This window comes from Rhamphochromis longiceps, linkage group LG12 (assembly GCF_057381845.1).
Source record: "Rhamphochromis longiceps isolate RC_006_pf linkage group LG12, R_longiceps_female_GT1.1, whole genome shotgun sequence".
NCBI lineage: Eukaryota > Metazoa > Chordata > Actinopteri > Cichliformes > Cichlidae > Rhamphochromis > Rhamphochromis longiceps.
This window is the reverse complement of record NC_140568.1, coordinates 36,656,020-36,678,300: the sequence shown is the minus strand read 5'-3', so window position 1 is coordinate 36,678,300 and position 22,281 is coordinate 36,656,020. Positions and strand designations below refer to the sequence as shown.

Here is a 22,281-nt window from a genome sequence, read left to right as displayed (position 1 = left end):
AAGAATAATAAGTAAATGGTACCTGTTAACTGTGTTAACGGGTATGTGTGATGATATAACGGATCAAAGTGGAGACGGAGACGGGTTAAAAAAAGATTTTTAAATGTTATAACAATTTTAGTTTCACTGTGTTTGTAAACATAGGTGACAAATTCATTTTGCGATTTATTTTTTTTATTTATTTATTTATTTTTGCCTGTCCAGTTTGGATCTTTAGCCATCAGAATTGTTGTCTGAAGGCCAAGAAAGATGCCAAGTGGATTTACTTTACCAAGTGGATCATCATGGCCTTGCCATATTGGTCCATTTGATTGACCTTTATTATAATTATGTATTTATTTTATTTTCGTTTTTTAAAGACGGGACAGACATGACTGGGGGATAGGACAGGGAGATGAATGAAAGAAAGAGAGGGAGAGAAAGAAAAATAGAGGGGAGAAGAGATGGTGAGAAAGGGGGGAAGAAAAAAAAGAAAGAAAAACAAACAAAACACCTGGATCACCTGTATGGAGATAAAAAAACCAGAAGAGAAAACAAACAACAAAGAGCAACATAATAAAAACAACACCATCACAATAAACTAGCTAACAATAGATAACAGTAGATACTTTTTTAATTTCACCTGTTGAGAATGAAAAAAGAAAACAAGCCGAAGAAAACGAGAGCACTAGAATAAACAACATCACGATGATCTATGGGAATATAACAGTAAATACTAAATATTAAACATTATTGTGCAGCACCTAAGATCGACAGTGTGCTTTGAGGTAGGAGCCAAAAAGGGTGTAGTTTGTGTGTGTGAGCACCCGTGTGTACACCTGTGAGCATGAATGCACTTGTTTTTAAAAGGTTCCTTCATGTAATGATCTGCTAGAGGGTGTGGGGAGCCACAGCCCCGTCCACCAGGGCATGAAGCAGGTATGGAGGAGATCAAAACTCCAGACATCCAGAGGCCCTCAGAACACAAGAGACCAAGGAAGACCAACAGAGGGGCAGCCGCGCCACTGTCCCAGAAAAGCTGAGGAGAGTCCCAGATGAGGGGTCACTCAGCAGCCGCGGAGCAGAAGCCAGGGGGGGTGGCAGTGACGTGCCCGTGAGCTCCGCCGGCAGCCAGCTGTGCCAGAGTGACCGAGCCCCAGGCCAAGAGGCCAAGGGCACCCCACCCCCGAAGTGGCCTGAGCGAGCCCCAGGCTCCAGGCCCCGATAAGCAGCCACCAAGGAGTGAGCCAGTGTGTACCTGGACGCCCATCCTCCACCCGCTCATATGTAGTGTTGATGCATGTGTGTTCTAAGGTGCATTTAAAACCCAGGAGGGCATCATTGTTGCGATTTAATTTCTTTTACTGGATTGTATTTAGGGCCTGAAGTTTCATTTAAAAAAAGAAATGGCTGTTGTAATCGGTTGCTGCTGTAATTGCTATAGTCTTGAAGTTACACTTCCCTAATTTGAAACTGATTATGGGAGAGATAGCATCTAGATAATGTTCGCAGTGCAGAATTACTATTTAAGAGCCATGATTATAACCTTTAGGGAATTACTGTGAAGAGAGGAACAGGCAACGATGGTGGCCATCATTTCACTTGTGTAATAAAAACCTAAAGGCAGAGAGTTGTCTGCATGTGAATCACATGGCTACATGCCCAAACTAGATAAAGTGAGAGGATGTGATGGCTTGCAGAAATGTTTTAATGTGTGAGTAAAATCACAGATATTCATAAGAACAAAAATCTTTTTATATAATTCATCCATCCATGTTCAGTGTGTCTGCCTCTGGCTCTATGAAAGCTGGGGTATGCTCACCCCTCATGCAACCTTGAACTGGGTACTCATCTAGCTGCATCTTCTTATTGGAGCCGAGAAGTAAATCTGAATAACAGGATCATAAAATTTTAGCAGATGTAGACTTGACGTAAAGTGATCTCCTACCTGTTTAGGTGTATGTAGCAGGTCAGCAGCTGTGGTTGTTAACTGTATGGCTTGGGAATTTACAGGACTTGGACTCAAACTAAGGGACAAAGATGCAACCAGCTGGACTCCCAGGTCAGAAATGGTGACCTTCAGGTAAAAAAAAAAAAAAAGCAGTATTAAAAAAGTTCAAGTTGTAGTTTTTGTCCCCTTTTAAAGGTTTGTTATTCTGATGATGATCCTAAAATGTAAAGTCAGTCACTTTAAAACGGGGTAGATTCAGCACATTTGGAACTCTTTAGATCAGTAATGGAAGACTGATACATTAATATAGCATAATTACAAAATAAAAGCGATTCTTCAAGCGTACAACTTTTGTATCAGACATTATTTAGACATTAAACATGCTATAAGTAAGAGTACAGTTCACACTTTAAGTAAATCACAACACTCTTTGTATGCCATGCCATGGTCTGATGCTGCATTATTTAATAAATATGCATAATTTGAGTTCATTGTGTACAGGTGCAGCCCTAATAAACACGTGTTTACTTACTCTGTGAGGAACTTTGGTTGTTGTTTGCTTTCAGATGTAATTAATCTTAATATTGGCCTCTGGTAGAACCTTTAATCTGCTAAATTGGACTCAAGAATATATATAATAAAGCAATATTTACCTTGTCATCTAATACAGTTACAGTCTTCTCTGCCAGTATCGAGTCAGACAAGGGGGACAGAACCTGCAACAAAAGACAATACAAAAACATATTTAAGTTCAAGTTTAAATCACCTATCCTGGCAAGCTAGATGTTAAAAAGCAACGAAATATGAGTTTTGGTCTCATAGTTTTGAAAAGTATATAAATAACAGGAACAAGGTTATGTTGTGGCTTATAGGAAAATCATTCTACAAGAAATGATGTTATTTATTTTGTCAAAAGTGGTCAATGGCAAAAGTGCCCAAAAATGAACAAATGTTGCTGTTTCAATGTAAAACAGTGGTTTACTCAGACACACAGACTCAGACACATAGTGTTCACTACATGTACACAGACTACTATTTCTGGACACACATCTGTTTTCACATATAAAAAACACATTCACGTCATTTTGGACATTCTCTCTTATTTGCTTTGTGAGGAAATTTCTTGTGTGGACTGAGCCATTGCCTCTTCTAAACCAAATGACTTTAAGAATCTTATTTTTTTTGAAAGGAAGTGTATTTAATTTCTTTTAACTGTTAAGTAAATAGAAAGTCCAAGGATGTTCTTGAAAGACATCCAACAGATGCCAAATATTTTTTCAACCAAGTCTAAATGTCAAGAAAATGTGTTGAGATTACAGCTGTTTAAATGTTTGCTGATAAGTCCTGCTACTCAGCTGTCATCTTGTTAATGCCTTTATTCAGCAGCAATTTTGAAGCATTAACTAAATGCAAAACTGAATTTAATGTCTTTGGTTACCAGGAAAGGTATTTCTAAAAACTCAAATCCAACCCCCCCCCCCCCCCCCCCCCCCCCAATATTTTTTAACTTTAAAAAGTTTGCTGAATAAATGAGGTTTAAGAAAAGCTTCTTTTCACCCCCCAAGGAAATCATACTTTTTCTATTTTTTTGTGATTTGCTGTGAAAGTAATTGGACATTAGTAAGTACAGTTTTTATAGAACAAACAGTAAAAAACATTGTACAACAGAAATGCATAAAATAGCTTTTTTGCTGTCTGAGTGAATATTTCCTTAAGGTGAAATTTTAACATTGTCAGTGCAAGAGCAGTGAGAGCCACCATTGTGCCACATAAACTTGGAGTAGTTAGGAGGTTAACACACACAGACTGATCATCATTGATTCATTTCTGCACAGCATGTCTTAGACACACATGCAAATACATACAGACAAACATGGATCTGTAAAAGCTGATGGTGCTGGTATTGCATGTGTAAAGAAAACTCAGGGAAACTCTGCTGCTGTCATCACACAGCGAAGCACACGCTAAGTAACGAAAACACATCTACGCACAAATGCACACAGACCGTGTTCCCGTCTGCATTCCAGCTGTGCCCCAGTGTGTCAGCATTCAACTAAGACAACAAGGCCAAAACTAAAGACAACTCAAACGAAAACAGAGTGGATGAAAAGAAAAAGGGACAGTGTAAGTAAGATGGCAAGCAAGCAAGAGAAAAATAAATAGAGTAGGTGTCAGAAGGAGAGGGACAATGACAAATAGAGGAGGACAGTAAGTGAAAGGGGCAGAAAAAAGGAGCATGAAAAAGATTGGGGTACAGATGAACAGGGAAACAGCAGACAGACACTGATAGAGATTAGGGGGCCCATGTTGTAGTGTACTACTTCGCCCAGCGACAGGAGGACAGGCAGATCTGATTGGTGTACAAAGACAATCTCGCAGCAAATGTGTCAGGGCGTCAAACTTAATCCCACCCTCAGCAAGGTAACAAAATGCAATGACTGACGGCTCTGGGATTGCTCCTCAAGACCGGCAGAGAATAACAAGGTGAGAAAGAGAGACTGGGGATAGAAAGGAAAGAGAGACGGGAAAAAGAGGAAGAAGCGAGACTCAGGAAGACAGAGCTGGGGGCTAAAATTGAAATGTCAAACTATCAAATGATGCCTGTCGACTCTGGCATCTCAGTGGGAATTCTCGGTAAATTCTCTCTCCTGGCTCCCAAACGGTCCACAGCTGTACATGTGTGTGTTTGTGTGTGTGTGTGCACGCATACATTCATGCAGAAGTCCCCTGCTAACACACACCCAGCTGTTACCAAAAATCATGCCACTTATGCACTGAACTTCAGTCCAACCATTTTTTATTTACTTGTTAATGGATGTGAAACATACTCTTCAACACAGTAATGAATGCGACCATAAAAATACATAATTTCTATATATGTGATGTATGCAAGAGAGAACAGAAAACAACATAAGACGACACTGATGAGGACTGCGAAACATTTGGTGGTTTTGCTTTAGTTCTGCTACATAACCGTGCATAAGTAAATAACAGAATAAGCCACAGAACTATCCTGCACTGTCACACTGAGTTACAATGGCCAGGCTCATTGGAATGCAGAAAGTGCACAACTGTGTTCAGTGTGTATATGTGTATAATTTGTGAGCATCAGGGCCAAATTCAACATTTAATTGTGGCTAATTATATAACAAGCTAGCAGGGGAGGCTTATATATGAGGAACGGGGATAGTGTTTACATCACCGGAGTACTTATGGCTGTAATGTGAAGTGCCGAATTACACTGCACTTGACATAATGAGTTCTTTCAACTGTCTTTTTCTGGACTTTGTAAAAAGCAGTGAATACATTGCTTGTGGAATTTCTTTTTTTTTTACATACTCAAATACTGTATGATGAGTAAATGACCCACTGCAGTCAGTTTCTTAACTTTACTATAGGAATGAATATAGACTTCAGTAAGCAGAAAGGGTTCTTTTGGTGTTAGAGCTTATAATATCAACCAGCTTAGTTACAATTGAAGGGGAAGAGATGGGTTGCACTTTTAGTGATGAAGCAAGCAAGAGAATACCTGTATATTGGTGTGTCCCAGGTCCCGCCCGATTACGATTCGTCCATCTATTAATCTGGCAATGCGAGGCTCTTCTATCTGCAGAATACAGAAACAGGAGGCAGTCAAAGGATACATTATTTATTGTTTAGAAAGAATTACAATAATAATATACTATTGGGTGCATCTCTTAATTTTTGAATTCAGGTGTTTTCAGTCCTATTCCAGTGTGATACTCTGATACAATTTACTGCTATACCAAGTCAATTTGTGAAATTTCTGTCCTCCTAGATATACCACAATCAACTGTAAGTGATATTATTACCAAGTGGCAGCTCAGGTACAAAGTGGCAGACCATGTAAAATTACAGAGTAGGGCTCCTGAGTGCTGAGATGCATAGTGTGTAAAAGCTCTGCTGACTCAGTAACTGCAGAGGTCGCAACCTTCTTAACATCAGCAGAAAAAGCGTGTGTTGGGAGCTTCATGCCATGGGTTTCCATGGCAGAGAAGCTCCTGTAGGTGCTATAGTTGTTCACACAGTTCATCTGTAAATGCAAAAAATCAGGACGTATGTTTTGCACTGTCTATATATTAAGCCACTTTACAAGTACTTATTAGAAAGTGTCACTGCCCATAGCTGTGAGCAAATAATTTATATCTCAAAATGTTAAACTATTCCTTTTGTGAAGAAGCCATGATCTGCAAGTGAATAGAAGGGTACTGTTTGTGAGCATTTGTGTATACCCACCTTTAATTGGTCCAAGACCAAATGAGTGATATCAACTTGCCAGTCAGCACCCAGCATGTAAACCATCTCTCCACCTGGGTCAGAAGGTTCTGCGACAAAATGAGTGAGGACCCGCACCAAAGCATACTGGTACTGAAAGGTTAGAACAAGGCCAAATTCAGACTCTGATGCTAAAGTGCACAACAGACTCTTACTTCAATGCTTGTGATTAAACAAAAACATGGCACAGAAATACAACTCAGTATCAATAACTCAGTATTTAGGCAGATATTATTCAGATTAAACTGCCTTTAAAAGAGTTGTGATCACTCAGAAACAATACTGATTTACAATCAAATGATACCTGTAGGGTGCAGCCTTTGCCCTTTCTGTCATCGTCCTCATCATCTTCACTGTCTCTGGTGGGTCTGAAAAGAAAAGAGATAAATAAGGAAGAAAGAAATAAAATGAAGGGATGGTGAGATTATCCAGTAATTAAATGTCCCCTTTCCTCTCTCCTCTCAGCTCCAGCTGATGTACTGAATAATCTCATCTTCAGGTTACACTTTAAGCCAAATAAAGGACACTTGAGTCTCTAATCTACATTTAACACATTTAAACATTTTACTTGAACATTAAGCACTTGTAATAAGACTAGGATGGTCAAAATATTTTAAACGTAACTGGTCAATTTTCTATTCTTGTGTAATACTATCTGTTGGGCAGCAGTAGATCCAAACTATAGAAATGAGTCTTTGCAACGTTATAAACAACATCAAAAATATTTTACATTATAAGAATTACATTAAAATGAAATGGAACAACATATGTAAAAATCACTATAACTAGGGGATTTAATAGAGTCTTGAGCAGAACTACATTTGCAACACTACTGAGTCAAAACAGAATTATTGTTTGACTCAGTTTAACTTGGATTCTTTAAACCACCTTTAATTGGTCCAAGACCATTCTTCTGCTTTCATATGGTACCAAAAAGTAAAAAAAACAACTAACTAAATCATTATATTTGTATTTAAAAATATTGGTCAATGTATTTTGTGTTGTTAATCTAGTAAGCAGCAATCTACTAATAAATAGACTTGCAGCTAAGACAGCTGCATGTCTTTCTTCTTAATTATTTCTTTCTTTTGCAGAATATAGAAAAATACAGTAGTCATTAATTAAATCAGATCTAATCTAATGAAATAAAACATAAGAAATATAAAATGTACTATGAATGTACTAATTTTTCAATGCTAAAAAACAAGAAGGCAACTTGTCTCGATTCGTCTCTAAATGAAAATGTATTTTTATCTCAGAAGGATGCAAATAAACACATTCTTTCTCCTTTGCCTGCCTCTGTGAAATCTATCATTGACCATATACAGGCACACATAGGATCATATAATCACATAAGAATATACACACAGAGGACTGCATCTGTGTCTTATATCTTTACAGTACCTATGAAACTCAGGTAATATTACAGGAATTTTCTTTCCATTACCCAGTGCCCCAGTTGCACATGTGTCTGTGTGAATGTCTCTACCTAATAGTGCTTGTGTCACTCTGTCAGATAGTGGTTTGGGGAGATGGAGGTGTGTTTGTGCACACGGCTTGGTGGCTGCGTGAGCAGAAATTGCCAAAATTGAAAAATAGGCCCAGCAGAACAAAATGGAAGGGTGGCAAGATGAGAAATAGGAATAAAACACACAAACACACATACCTGTCATACAAATACACAATCAGAGATAGAAGCACAAAAGTATAATGTTATTTAGAATCATTAAAAGCTCTGTAAATGATGAAAACTTCCAATGTAAACATTAATGCCAATGTAAGTTTTGGCAAGAAACACTCAATTTCTATTTTTAACATCCTGTTATGTGCTTTGTAACACTGGTAGGAATAAACAATATTGTCAGTCTGCAACTTAAAAGTGATACACCTTTGGTTCAGCTTTGAGAGAATTTGGAAAATATGGCATTGTAAGCTGTAGTGTGTGTATATATATATATATATATATATATATATATATATATACACACACCAAAATGAAAGACAAAATAAAATTTCTCAGAGAAGAGTAGGAAATACAACTCAACAAATGCCTGTACCATGAATTTTTGTGACTTCAAAAACTAGCAGTTCCTCACAGTTCACTGCTCGATTCTAACAGAAATTGCAGGTGTTTGTGTTTCCCTTCTGAATAGTCTTAAAATGTGTTTCTTACCAAAGAAAAAAAAGTCTTTGTAGCATAAATGAAAATGGTGTACGTAAAATGCTCTACATTTTGACAAAATTATGCTAATGCCTACACCTTCTACCGTGTGTTACACTCCCCCATTCCCTCAAGGTCAGACAGGCAAATTACCTCTTGTTAGTGATGATTGGCACCCTCCAGCCCTTGACCTGGCTGAGCTCAGTATCTGACAGATCTATCTGAAGCGGTAGCTTGGGCACCCAGACGGTGAGCTGAAGCTGAGCAGATAGGTGCAGGTATGAGAACTTGATGGTCAAAGACTGCCGACCACGCATTTCTTTGCCATTCACCAAAACCTTGTCACAGTTTGGAGAAACCTAAAAATAAATGTATAAATAAAAAAGAGGGAAAAAACAGTTTGATTGAGACTGGGAAAAACGTGCATGCATGTGTGACATTTTAAACAGAAATCAAATGAGTTGCATGAGTTTTTTCCACAGAAACAGATGCAGCTTCTGTTGTGTATTGCTCAAGCACAGCCTAAAGCAAGTTTTCACAATAATTATAGTGTTGCATCCAGTAAGATATTTGTCACTGATTTATAACAAGTTTATTAATCTTGTAAAGCACTTTGCAAAACTGTTCTGTAATGTGCCCTGAAAGAAAAGGTTAATAATGTACTTCTTCCTGTTGCATTAGTGGCATTTCAGGTTTGCGAATTTTCTCTTGTTATATCCGCCAACGTGAAGCAACATATTAACATTTAACAGCCTCGAATCAGTAAATCGCAGTCATTTTAAGACATTAGCACAATTTCACTGAATACATAAGATGACCAACAAGAATACTGTGAACCAGAATACCAGTGGGTTTAGCAAAATGCATGATTTCTTTTTTTTGTTTTTAAAAAAACAGTCTAAAGCTTTTTAACACTCTATAGTACATATTTGTTTTTTTGAAATTTAATGTTGCAACACAACACCTTCTAATACGGTGATGAGTGGAAAGGGGGTTTGAACTTTGACCTCTGGGTAGAGCAGTCTTTTTAGGAACCAAAACTGCATGGGACATAGCGCTAACAACTGGTAGGAATAATGTTTGTTTCTATACATATTTAAAATGAAACAACTTCATTTATAAAATAGGTTTATGGATTTCTGAAGAAGAATCGATTTTTAAATATAGATTTTAATTTCATTTGGTTACGCAAACACTTTTTTTTTATTTGTTCCCAAAGGACAACATTATGCAGTTCAACCATCTTTCTTATTGCATTAATGCTAAAGCAGTTGTTGTCCTGATTAATGCTTGTTTTAAGTGAGTGTTGGGATATACACTTTTAGCAAACCATCCAGTATATGACCCCATATGAACTGACTGGAAAGGGACATAAGGCAATGGAAAATCCTACAATGTATTCTGTTTAATTTTAATCTTTTTCAGTGTTTTGATTAATCAATGTGCATTTTTTTACCAGCAATGTCTTTGTCAAAAGATAGAAATAATCAGTCAGATTTGAACAGAAAGTTACAGTTTGCTAAAATACTGCATTGGCCGTATTTGCATATTTATAGCTCTTTATATAATACCTAAACTAGGGATCTGTATAACATATTGCAAATGTGCATGGATAGCCAACAAAGGAACCAAATAGAGTTATAAGGTGAGAAAAGGGAAACAAAGAAAGCAATTCTTCTCCTAGTGACAGCAGAGAATTATGTGTTCAAGTACCTTAAAAATTGGAACAAAAGTTCAGCAGCTATGAAATAAAAGCAAGGGCAGTTACAATTTCCAAACTGGCATAAAGTCAGTCTAATATTATTTATTTATGACTGCTTTAGAAAAAAATATATTGAGAAAATTGCAATATTCAGAAAATGTAATATGTGTAAATATTTAATCATCAGTTGGTGCAAAACTGTGTTAAGTAGACTTTCTCACTATTTTTTCCTGCCCCACCTATTCTTATTTCTGCATCTTTATATAATTCTATGGCCATTAATCCATTCCTGAGAAGTTTATAACTTCTCCACCCTCTCTGTCTCTACACTACACTTCTCATCCCTCCTCCCACCCTTTCTTTCATCTCCCAGTGCCTCAAATGTTCTGTGCTCCCCACCCATTCCTATTTAACCCTAAAGCATAACATCCATTTCCTGTTATCTGACGTCTTCACCCTTTTTTGTTTTTACACCCCAGTCTTCTTCCTTTTCTAAATCTGCCAACTTCTGTTTATTAGGTTTTCCACTCAGCTGCACCTCATATTCAATCCCCGTGTTGTAGAAATTAGTGTATCAGACATCACTGCTTACAGATGACTTATTTAAAAGCTCACACCACCCACACTACAGTTTGTTTTTTAAAATCTTTAACTGTAAACAACTTGGCCTATTGTGCTGTACACCATTAAGGTGAACTCAATTCGTCTAAATATTCATTTTATCTCTTTACAACCTGTTACTGTTAAGAATGATTTAGTTATTGCAATACGACAATGAAAGACAATGGAAATGTTAAATAGACATAGTAAAAACACCTACATCTTATCCCACTTTAATAAACATTTCCCAAAACTACAGTGTTTTTTGCAAAAATTCAAAAACCTTTTTTATACAAACTGCTACTGCTATTTGGGTTTTTCAGGAAGTTAAATCTACACTGAAAAAAAGGCCGTGTTGGATTTACTTGATTCAGTAGTGGACATTGGTTGCACACAAATTTTTTGCTTTGGCAGAAACTTAAACAATTGAGTTAGTTGTCTGCCTCTTATAACTCCAGTGATTTTCCTGCAGTTTGACATCTCGTGCGATCTTGTGAATTTCATGAGTTCAGCAACTAACCACTCTTACTAGATTGTATCATGTCATCTCAACAAGAACAAATTAAGTTGTTGAATTTCATACAGATTCTTCATGATTTAATTACATTCATAGAAACATGAAATTATTGTGTTTAAATTACAAGTTAGACTTTTTTAATGCAACAACCACCCAATTTACTTAGAGGCGGCTGCTCGATTTGACTGAGATGGATGCCTTCCTGAAACCACGATCCAAAGCGTGCGAGACTGAAATCCCGTGCGGTGTCGCAGTAAGTTATTGACTTACTTCACTCGAACATGATATGAACAATTTAATCTAGCCTCTCTGCATATCATGTAGTTTCTACACTATATAGTTACACTTAACTTTAAAGCACGAGGCACTTATGTTAAATACACGCAAGATGCTTACGTAAATCCAAGAGTTGGCCAATCCCTTTTTTTCAGTGTAGTCTATTTTGGGTACCGTTTCCAGACAGTGTTTTTTTTTGTCCTGTTTCTCTCCCCTTAAACCCAGCTGGTTGTGGCAGATGGCTACCCCTCCCCGAGCCTGGTTCTGTGATGGGTTTCTTCCCAGTAAAATTGAGTTTTTCCTTCCCACTGTCGCCAAGTGTTTGCTCAAAGATGGTTGTTCGATTGTTGGGGTTTTATATTTATTGTTATGCTCTTTACTTGCGCCTTGAGGTGACCGCTGTTGTTATGTGGTGTTATATAAATGAAACTGAATTGAAGATTAAATTAAAATCCAAAGAGAACCATCATCTGCGCATATCTCCTCATGTATGGTAAGTTCTCCTCTTAGTGAGATGAATAAAAAAGGGATACTGACTTCTTCCAACAGTTACTCAAAAGTCTGTGATTCAGTGCTCTTGCCTGATGAAGTTAACTATTTTAGTTATAACATCAAAAACATGGTTCATTTTTAGTACTGACTTACTGTACACAACACTTTATGACGTATAATACAGTGCAAAAATACCAGATTCAGTTCTGGGTTTACTGAAGTCACTTTATCTTCTATCCGCTACAAAAGTCAGACATTTTTCACTGTCAGATTTGGACAGCCATCGGTTGTAACACCTGCCAGTTTGCCCATTTCAGCCCAAGCCTATCAAAGCATGCAGTTACCTCCGTAAACAATTCACTCCCTGTCGTGGTCCTTTTCATTCAGCACGTTGCTGCCAGCTCCTCCGTAATCTCAAACTCTTTCATTATCCCATGTACAAAGATGAGTAACTAGGCTGTGTCACAGACATCACAGCTTTTGTCCACAGCCACGGAGAAAAAAAATCAAAATTGTCTGTTTTGTTTTTCAAGCTCCAGATCTTTGAAAATGTCCTCGATCCATTTTGTTATGGTTCGCCTGGAGAGGGGTTCATTCTCAAGTGCTTCTGTATATTAGCACGGTAGAGTGCACCAAATACTCTTTGTGGGAAATTACAAAGCTGGTCTTGACTGCTCTAACCATGTTTAAAGCTTCATAAAAGGTTTTTGTTGCTTTTGTAGCTTTGCTAGCAAATCTACCTTTCTGGTCTATTTCTCTATGGGTGTTTGTTCTTATAATGGTGATTCATACTGTGACCCTTTAGCATATGGAGGACAATATAAGCTTATAAATTTGCTCTCTACAAACAAAGAAAACTGTTTTCATTCTGACTTTAAAAAAATAAACTCTCAGAAGTGCACGTTTATGTTATTTTAATTTCCCATTGAGCTCTCATGCGTCTGTTTGGGACAATGCCCCTGTCTAGCCTAAATAGATAGATGTTAATGAATTGTAAGTGCATAATGTAAGCTCAAACTGAATGCCAGTTCAAAGAGGAATGGTCTGACCAATAACTACTGAGTACTTAAGATGATAATATATTAAATGAGTAGTCCCATTGTAAAACGGACTAGTTTTTGCTAGATGATGGATGTTTTTTTACTGTAGGCACTTGAATTTGGAACATGTTAGCAAATTAGCAAATTAGCCAACGTTTATTATAGAGCAATCTTGGAACAACATTTCACTTTTCCTGATAAACACAAGAAACGCACACATGATCTAAACACAATTTTGTATGGTTCAATTTTTTGGGCTTCCCTATGAAAGACTTTGATCTGAAAAGAGGTTAACATTTTGTACATCAGAGCTAAACCATTTCTTCCCTATCTGCTCTCAACTTTTAATTTCTTTCAATTTAACTTCCTCCTGCTCCTGTAACATAAAAGAAAAGTTGCCCAACCCCTCTTCTCCTCACTTCCTCTTTTCAATTTCTATTTTTCTTCTCTCTCTTTAACTTTCTTTAAATCTCTTTCAACATCCAGCATTTCCCTTTCTTGACCTGCTCTTTTTCTTTTGTCTCCACTTCATCCTCCCCCCTCATCGTACCTCGTCTCCCTCTTCATCTTCCTCTCTCTCTGAAACCTGATTTACCGCTTGTTAACATCAAAGGGATGTTAGACTGTTGGTGCCTCAAACTATTTCTCCAAATCATTTTTATTTTCTAGGTGTAAATCAGTGTGAATACTGCACGGTTGCTGTGACAGGGTTTGGTTTCCAATGAAGGTATAAAACATCAGAAGTCAGGGGACATCACAATGGTGCTTCTTGAGCTACCACTAAAGTAATTGTTCATGTCTGTTATTTCTACCTTAGTTTTGCTGAATTATAGCTATGCAAAGTCTGGATACCCCGGGGGAATATGTAAGAAAAATCAAATTATAGTCCATTGAAAAAGTTTTTCAGATATAGCTCTGGAACTTTTAGGCTGAGAAACAGATGTGTTTTCAAGTTACTGTTTCTCATTTGAACAGAGAAAAATGAACTAGAATCTCTTCTTCAAAAAGGATGTTATATACTATGACATAGGTAAGAAGAATTAATTAACCTTTAATTACTTCTCTAATTATATCTTAATTATATATATTTTTTCATTACTTTAAGCTCTGTAGTGTTTACAGCAAAACAGTGGCATTATGAGGACACAAAAAAATCTCCAAGTGAATGCTAATGTTGCTTTATGTTCTTTTTCTGTATAAATCATTGACATGTTACAGTTTTTCCTCAGGTGTTCTTGGTCAGTTCTCTAATAACAGTTGATGAATTTAACAGTATCTGAAATCCATTAAAACTGTCTGCTACAAGTGGTTGTCATGAAGACCATTGTTAGCATTTTAAAATGTTTTAGAATAGGCAAATGACTACGTACAACTGTCCAATTTAAAGACTTGATATTTCTTTCTCTTACAGTAACAGACTGTGACTCTGATTATTGCAAACATATTGTAAAAAAAATATTTATAGAATTTGAGTGCGACACAATCAGAAAAAAACTCAAGATAGAGAACCCTGATCTGGTTAACATTTAGTATTTGCAACAGTCTGGCAATGGAAAATATTTCTGCTGAAATCTAAAAAAATGGAACCTAGCCTGACTAGGATTTTGAATTGTTTGAGGTTGGGTTTCTTTTTAGGATTTACTCTTTTGGTAGCTTTGGTAGGCTGACCAGGAATCCAAGTCAGAGATTCAATAATGAATTTAATCTTTTGTAATGTTTTCAAGCCTCTGGTTTCTGTTTTTACCTTATTCCTGTTCTGAACAGTTTTAGCTTTTGTCTTTCCTCGTGTAGTGATTTCCAACTTTCCAATGTATCTTTGGTATTATGTTTTAGTATGAGTATCCTTCTGTTCTATTCTGAGTGTTTACAACCCTTAGATATACACATTACGTCAGCACACGCACGCACGCACGCACGCACGCACGCACGCACGCACACACACACACACACACACACACACACACACACACAGTCCATAAAATAACTCATGTTCAGTTCTAGCCTGCACTATTCTTATCTATTTTAATGAATTTTAAATCAAACAATCAAGATGTGACTGATTTTGATCAAATTAATCTGAGAAACTAGAAATGTTTAATTTTGCTTTTATTACAGCCAGAAAAAATACTGCTTTGTTATTGATGACAACTTAAAACCCTAAAGTCAGGTGTCACCCAATCAATGAAAAAAAGAAAAACAATCAAGTGTAGTGGAAAAATTAGAGGAGGGACAGTTGGCCACCAATATAGTGCCACAATACTTATATTCCAGAAGACATCCCAACTTTAAATGACATGTGTTGGCATTTACCTCAGATAAATATTAGCTACCCTCTTTTCCACGCTTAGTGAAATTCCTTCACATTACCTATTTGAGTCACCTAGAAAATTTTTATTTTTTCTAGTTTGTGTTTCTTCTACTGCAACTCCAGGGCACAGTGTAATTGAATTTTTTTAATTTTCTACAGAACGAAACCCACATAGTGTAATATCCATAATAGTACTGCAATTACTTGCAACACTCAACTTAATTTAAAAACATTTCTGGAGATGACTTGTCATTGCTCATAGAGGCTGAGAGAATTCAAGGAACTGTTATAATGTATAAACCTTTACCTTTATAAGAGATTAATCAATAAATGTGTGATTTATAAAAATCAAAACTGAATTACTTGAACATCATAAAAAAGTCCTTTTCAAAAATAAAATGTTTGTTTTTTTGTCTTCCTGTGTTCTGCCTAATGCTTTGGGCAATCTGCTTCACTGCTTATTTTCCAAGAGCTTGATAGGATCATCAATACTTACCACATATAGTGAAAAAATGCAGTTGGTTATTTTTGGTGTGGTAACCAGAGGAGACTTCATATTTGACCTTTCAGTCGTGAAAGTGTTTCCAGCACAGTTGGGTTCATATAGTTGTTTTGGACAGTAAAACATTTTGGAACTTTGCCTCTGAACACTACAACACTCAATTTTAAATTGTGAATGAGTGAATATGTCATTAGAGTGCAGACTTACACTTTAAATTTAAAGGGTTTTACATGAAGTCTGCATTAACTGTTAATGAATTACAGTTGTATTTATATGTATTCTCTCTTTTTTTTATTTGGACAAACTAACATAATTTAAAATATAAAATAATATACTGTTTTGGATGACAATCCTTTGTAGTCAGTAACAATCAGAAGTTTAGAAACTAATGGATATCACAAAATACTGCATATGCCCCCTTGGGCTACTCTGCCATGCCTTTACTGTAACTGCCTTTAGTTGCTGATTGTTTGTGGGTCTCTCTGGCTTCAGTAACTGAAAAACATGCTCTATTAAGCTGAGATCAGGTTAGTGATTTGGCCATTAAAGAATATTCCATTTCTCTGCCTTGAAAAAATGTTTTCGATATGTTTTGGGCCATTATCCACTTGTACTATAAAACCCTGTCTTATCAGTTTTGAAGCATTTATTTAAATCTAGGCAAAGAGTATAGCCATGCAGATTTCAAAGTTCATCCTCTTACCTTTATAAGCAGTCACATCACATCAGTTCCACTAGCAGCCATAGATGCCCATGTACAGTGGGGCAAAAAAGTATTTAGTCAGCTACCGATTGTGCAAGTTCCCCCACCTAAAATGATGACAAAGGTCAGTAATTTGCACCAGAGGTACACTTCAACTGTGAGAGACAGAATGTGAAAAAAAAAATCCATGAATCCACATGGTAGGATTTGTAAAGAATTTATTCGTAAATCAGGGTGGAAAATAAGTATTTGGTCAATAACAAAAATACAACTCAATACTTTGTAACATAACCTTTGTTGGCAATAACAGAGGTCAAACGTTTACTATAGGTCTTTACCAGGTTTGCACACACAGTAGCTGGTATTTTGGCCCATTCCTCCATGCAGATCTTCTCGAGAGCAGTGATGTTTTGGGGCTGTCGCCGAGCAACACGGACTTTCAACTCCCGCCACAGATTTTCTATGGGGTTGAGGTCTGGAGACTGGCTAGGCCACTCCAGGACTTTCAAATGCTTCTTACGGAGCCACTCCTTTGTTGCCCGGGCGGTGTGTTTTGGATCATTGTCATGTTGGAAGACCCAGCCTCGTTTCATCTTCAAAGTTCTCACTGATGGAAGGAGGTTTTGGCTCAAAATCTCACGATACATGGCCCCATTCATTCTGTCCTTAACACGGATCAGTCATCCTGTCCCCTTGGCAGAAAAACAGCCCCATAGCATGATGTTTCCACCCCCATGCTTCACAGTAGGTATGGTGTTCTTGGGATGCAACTCAGTATTCTTCTTCCTCCAAACACGACGAGTTGAGTTTATACCAAAAAGTTCTATTTTGGTTTCATCTGACCACATGACTTTCTCCCAATCCTCTGCTGTATCATCCATGTGCTCTCTGGCAAACTTCAGACGGGCCTGGACATGCACTGGCTTCAGCAGCGGAACACGTCTGGCACTGCGGGATTTGATTCCCTGCCGTTGTAGTGTGTTACTGATGGTGACCTTTGTTACTTTGGTCCCAGCTCTCTGCAGGTCATTCACCAGGTCCCCCCGTGTGGTTCTGGGATCTTTGCTCACCGTTCTCATGATCATTTTGACCCCACGGGATGAGATCTTGCGTGGAGCCCCAGATCGAGGGAGATTATCAGTGGTCTTGTATGTCTTCCATTTTCTGATGATTGCTCCCACAGTTGATTTTTTCACACCAAGCTGCTTGCCTATTGTAGATTCACTCTTCCCAGTCTGGTGCAGGTCTACAATACTTTTCCTGGTGTCCTTCGAAAGCTCTTTGGTCTTGGCCATGGCGGAGTTTGGAGTCTGACTGTTTGAGGCTGTGGACAGGTGTCTTTTATACAGATGATGAGTTCAAACAGGTGCCATTCATACAGGTAACGAGTGGGGGACAGAAAAGCTTCGTACAGAAGACGTTACAGGTCTGTGAGAGCCAGAGATTTTCCTTGTTTGAGGTGACCAAATACTTATTTTCCACCCTAATTTACGAATAAATTCTTTACAAATCCTACCATGTGAATTCATGGATTTTTTTTTCACATTCTGTCTATCACAGTTGAAGTGTACCTCTGGTGCAAATTACTGACCTCTGTCATCATTTTAAGTGGGGGAACTTGCACAATCGGTGACTGACTAAATACTTTTTTGCCCCACTGTAGTAACATTGCCTCCAATATAGTTTTTGGATAATGTGAAATGTTTTAAATTGTTTCTTCAAAATAAACTTTGACAATGTCTACACCCTGATGAGTGTACTTGAGTTGGCTAGTGTTGTGAAAGAGTATTTCTTAACTAAGGAAAGATCATCCACTTTATTTATCTTCTATGGTCTATCAGTTCTTTTAGTGTTGGCCTTCTCCAGTTCAATAGCACCAGATTATTGAACTGTCCATTTCCGAGATGTTCCCTACCGCTCTGATAGGTTTATTTTAGTTTTTCCATCTACTGGCAGCTTGCTTTACTTGCACTTTGGCTTCACATTGAGAATTTCAATGAAACTATATGAAATGCAAGTTCAACATTTGATATTAACTCCATATATTTTATCTGCTTAATTTGCCACAGAATAATAATGGAACATGCATCACTTGTCCGAGAAAATGCTTGTCAGTTAATTAACTTTTGAGCATCTGATAATGGTTTTCTATGTTTAAAAGTGGCTATCAGTCCTTAATTATTTTTTGACCCACTAAGTTAAAGCTGAAAGTCTGCACTTTAATCACATGTCGTTGATTTTTTTTTAATTCATAATCCACTGTGGTGATGTATAGAGGTAGAATTATAAAAATGTGTCATTGTCGAAAAACTCAAGTTTGCTTTTGAATGAACACAACGCAGAGTCTGCACCATTTCAATTCTTATTTTTTAATAGCTTAAGGTGGGGAAAGTAGTTCTTTTTATTTTTAAATTCAGTCTTGTGTTGGATCTAGAAAAGACTGCTGATATCAAGGAGGCATGCACAGACGCACACGCCTGGATACACACACACACGCACGCGCGCGCGCGCGCGCGCACACACACACACACACACACACACACACACACACACACACACACACACACACACACACACACACACACATATAAGGCTGACCACAAACACAAAAAGATACAAACCTTTGACAGACTTAGAACAAGTGTATTGGTGTTTTTGCAAGTAAACAGCTGAGTTGGAGGTTTAAGGACACTGAAGAATGGATTTAATCTTTCTGTTTCTGGGAAAGACTCATAGATAGCACAGGATGAATCAGAGTAGGAATGAGAAGAAGAGCAAAGTGAGAATTTTTTCTTTTTGAAAAGCAGAGCGTTAAAAGAGAGCAAAGACAAAACTGAAGAAAATATATCTCACAGAAAGTAAACTGTATAGCTCAGCAGTTAGGAGATGTTGAAAACACAGGACAGGAAAAAAAAATATTTTCACCTTCATCAAATGCCACAAACAATACCACATTTACCGTACAAATTTCCAAAGACACCTCCTGAAAACTTTTCTAAGTTCTCAGCAGCAGTTCAAACAAAAGCAGAGTTTAACTGTTCAAAGTAAGTTTGAGAAGCAGATGTGACTGAAACCTATTCATATCTTTACGATTTAATGGGAATGATAGACACAAACATGTTGACACACACACACACACGCACACAAAACCTAGTTCTCTGAAAATGTATCTTACTACACGTACATACTTTGACTAACAATGATCTGCCTGCAGTTAAAGTGGGACATTATGCATGCAGGAGCCTCTGACCTGCAGACCTCAGACTTGTTTCAAAGAAAATGACATGTTTTATCTTGGCTTTTGTATAGAGGTTAATTGATGGTCATGTCTCGATGTAATATGCATGCTTTTGTAACAGTTTCACTTACTGTGCACTTGCCAAATCACCTGCTGCTGATTTAGCATCATCCCCCAAAGAAATAATTGATTTGTAATGTATTTATTTTTTAAAGGTAAGACTTCTCTGAGAGGCACCTGTGGCTTTTTTTTCTTGCATCACATTCATTTACTGACTGTTAACACTAGAGATTTGTCATTAAGCTTAATTCCTTGAAATAAATTTTTGTTATAAAAAATATTAATTTGACTTTTAATTATGTAAATTATTTCTTTTTTTGATTTCTTTTTTGCATGTTTGTTTTCAGTTTGAATCTCAACTGATTAATTCATTACATTCAAACATTCACTCACTTCATCATTATAAGTTTTTTGGGGTTATTTTTATTACTCAAGGACATGACAAATCTATTCATGACTATTATTAAGCTAACTTTCTGCTAATGTGTTACCTGGATTTTAACAGATGTTAAATTGACTGATTTATGCTACTGAAAACTGTAATTGTGAAAAATTGTGATTAGGAAATACAAGTTTCCACACTTAACCAGGTGAGGAGCCATAAAAGGTTAGTTTGATTTATAACATAAAAACAAAATGTCTTTGGAGAAAAAAAGTCACAAAAGTCTTATAATATCCTCCAACGAAACTCTAGGGTTGACGTTTGAAATTTGAAAGTATTTCAATTAGTGCTCTATGACACATTCAAACATGGCATAACTCAGATGTAATACATTTCACATTTTCTAAATGTATCAAACTTTTATCAGTGACCATGCTTTTTAAATAGGAAAGACATTTTTTCAGTCATTTATATATTAACTGATTCCAAGTTAGAGCTCAAAAGGGTAGCTGGATAGACTTAATTCAAAAAATGAACTGAAATGATAAGGTCTAGAGCAGCGATCCCCAACCGTTTTTGCGGCACGGACCGGTTTCATGCCCGACAATATTTTCACGGACCGGCCTTTAAGGTGTCGCGGATAAATACAACAAAATAAAACTAGTACCGGTACCGAAAAAAAGAAGATTTATTCATAACACACGTGAAAAGACCCAGGAAAACCGAGTCAACGATAAAAACAATAACAAAATAACGCTCAAAACCGATAAAAACCCTGAAAACTATACATTTCACACCTGAGCCTCAATTTTCGCGGCCTGGTACCAAACGACTCACGGACCGGTACCGGTCCGAGGCCCGGGGGTTGGGGACCGCTGGTCTAGAGCACAGGTCTGGAGGGATAATTACAGGTTTTAATGACCTGCTGTAAGGTGTACCTTTTCTGGCATCCTAAAAACCCCAAAGCTGCTTTTTTTGGGTTATAATCAAGTATTTTGGAAACTTGAACCCCGCAAAAGAAAAAAAGATGGGTTTTTTTTCTGGTTTGTGGTGCAACATAAGTGAATACACAGAAATGGACTGAGCTTCTAGCTTATTACAACCCTCCTCCACTTGACTTTTTTCCTTTCTCGAAAACCTGCTTAGGAATCCCAAATCTCAACCACCCACTCACCCCAATTTACCAGCATTCTCCCCAGGCTAAGTCATTTATTTAAATCCATATTCATTTTCCTCCAAGCAAAGTGATCTGTCTGAATTTACAGTTAGTGCTCTCTCTGTCTTCTGTCTATCTCTTACTATGTAAGATTTTCTCTATTATTCTCTCTCAAATGTATATTTTCTCTCTGAAACCCCGTTCATCCATCTCTCTCACTCTCAGATTTCATCTTGCAATCATTTTCTCTGTGTGTTTCACACTCTCCCCCTTTTTTCTACCCATTTCTATTGTTCTCTGCCCCAAGCAATTCAATCCATCTGACTTTAAGAATCAGATCATCCAATCAGGGCCCACTCGGTAGACAGAGGCGGGCCCTGAGGGACAAACTAACCAACTCTCTGATGGGATTAGACATCCCACCTGTCCATCACTTTAGAAAACCCACACTAGGCCAATCGCCTCTTCACATAGTTTCATATAGTTGTCATTAAGACACAGGGCTCTGTTTTCTACACATCCATGCATGCATACAATGAGGTGAGTGCACCCATTAACATATAGGTCGATATTATTAAGCTTTGGCTTGGATATTAGACAGCTGATCGAGAAAGCAAATTAAAGGTGAGAAAATACACATAAACACAAAAGTTGTAATCTAATTACTGGAATTTGTAAAGGAAACCGGTAGAGAACAAGTACCTCAGTTTTTAAATGTTTATAGTTTGTTAGTGCATTCATCCACTGTGAGGCTCCAATTTAACTAAACTACTTTTATGTACTATATAGTAAAATGTCTTTTTGCTTTAAAACTTTCTTACCCACTTTCATCTTTTTGGTAGATGTTAAAGGGCTTAAAAAAGACATGCAGGTTGTCACACTCTGTGTTTTGTGGTTTTCATTTTCTCTTTTTTTCTG

The 22,281-nt window shown here is 37.2% G+C and overlaps 1 protein-coding gene across 1 annotated transcript in view; it reads right to left on the bottom strand.

Annotated features, from left to right (window-relative positions):
• LOC146657803 (transmembrane protein 132C) overlaps positions 1-22,281 on the bottom strand; it is a 296,469-nt gene that overhangs the window by 7,244 nt on the left and 266,944 nt on the right. The window contains exons 7-12 of the mRNA XM_085426136.1: positions 8,541-8,746; positions 6,531-6,594; positions 6,188-6,319; positions 5,460-5,537; positions 2,584-2,646; positions 1,928-2,056 (exon numbers count right to left, since the gene is read on the bottom strand). Coding sequence (XP_085282262.1) covers positions 1,928-2,056; positions 2,584-2,646; positions 5,460-5,537; positions 6,188-6,319; positions 6,531-6,594; positions 8,541-8,746 — 672 coding nt within the window. The remainder of the gene's footprint in view (positions 1-1,927; positions 2,057-2,583; positions 2,647-5,459; positions 5,538-6,187; positions 6,320-6,530; positions 6,595-8,540; positions 8,747-22,281) is intronic.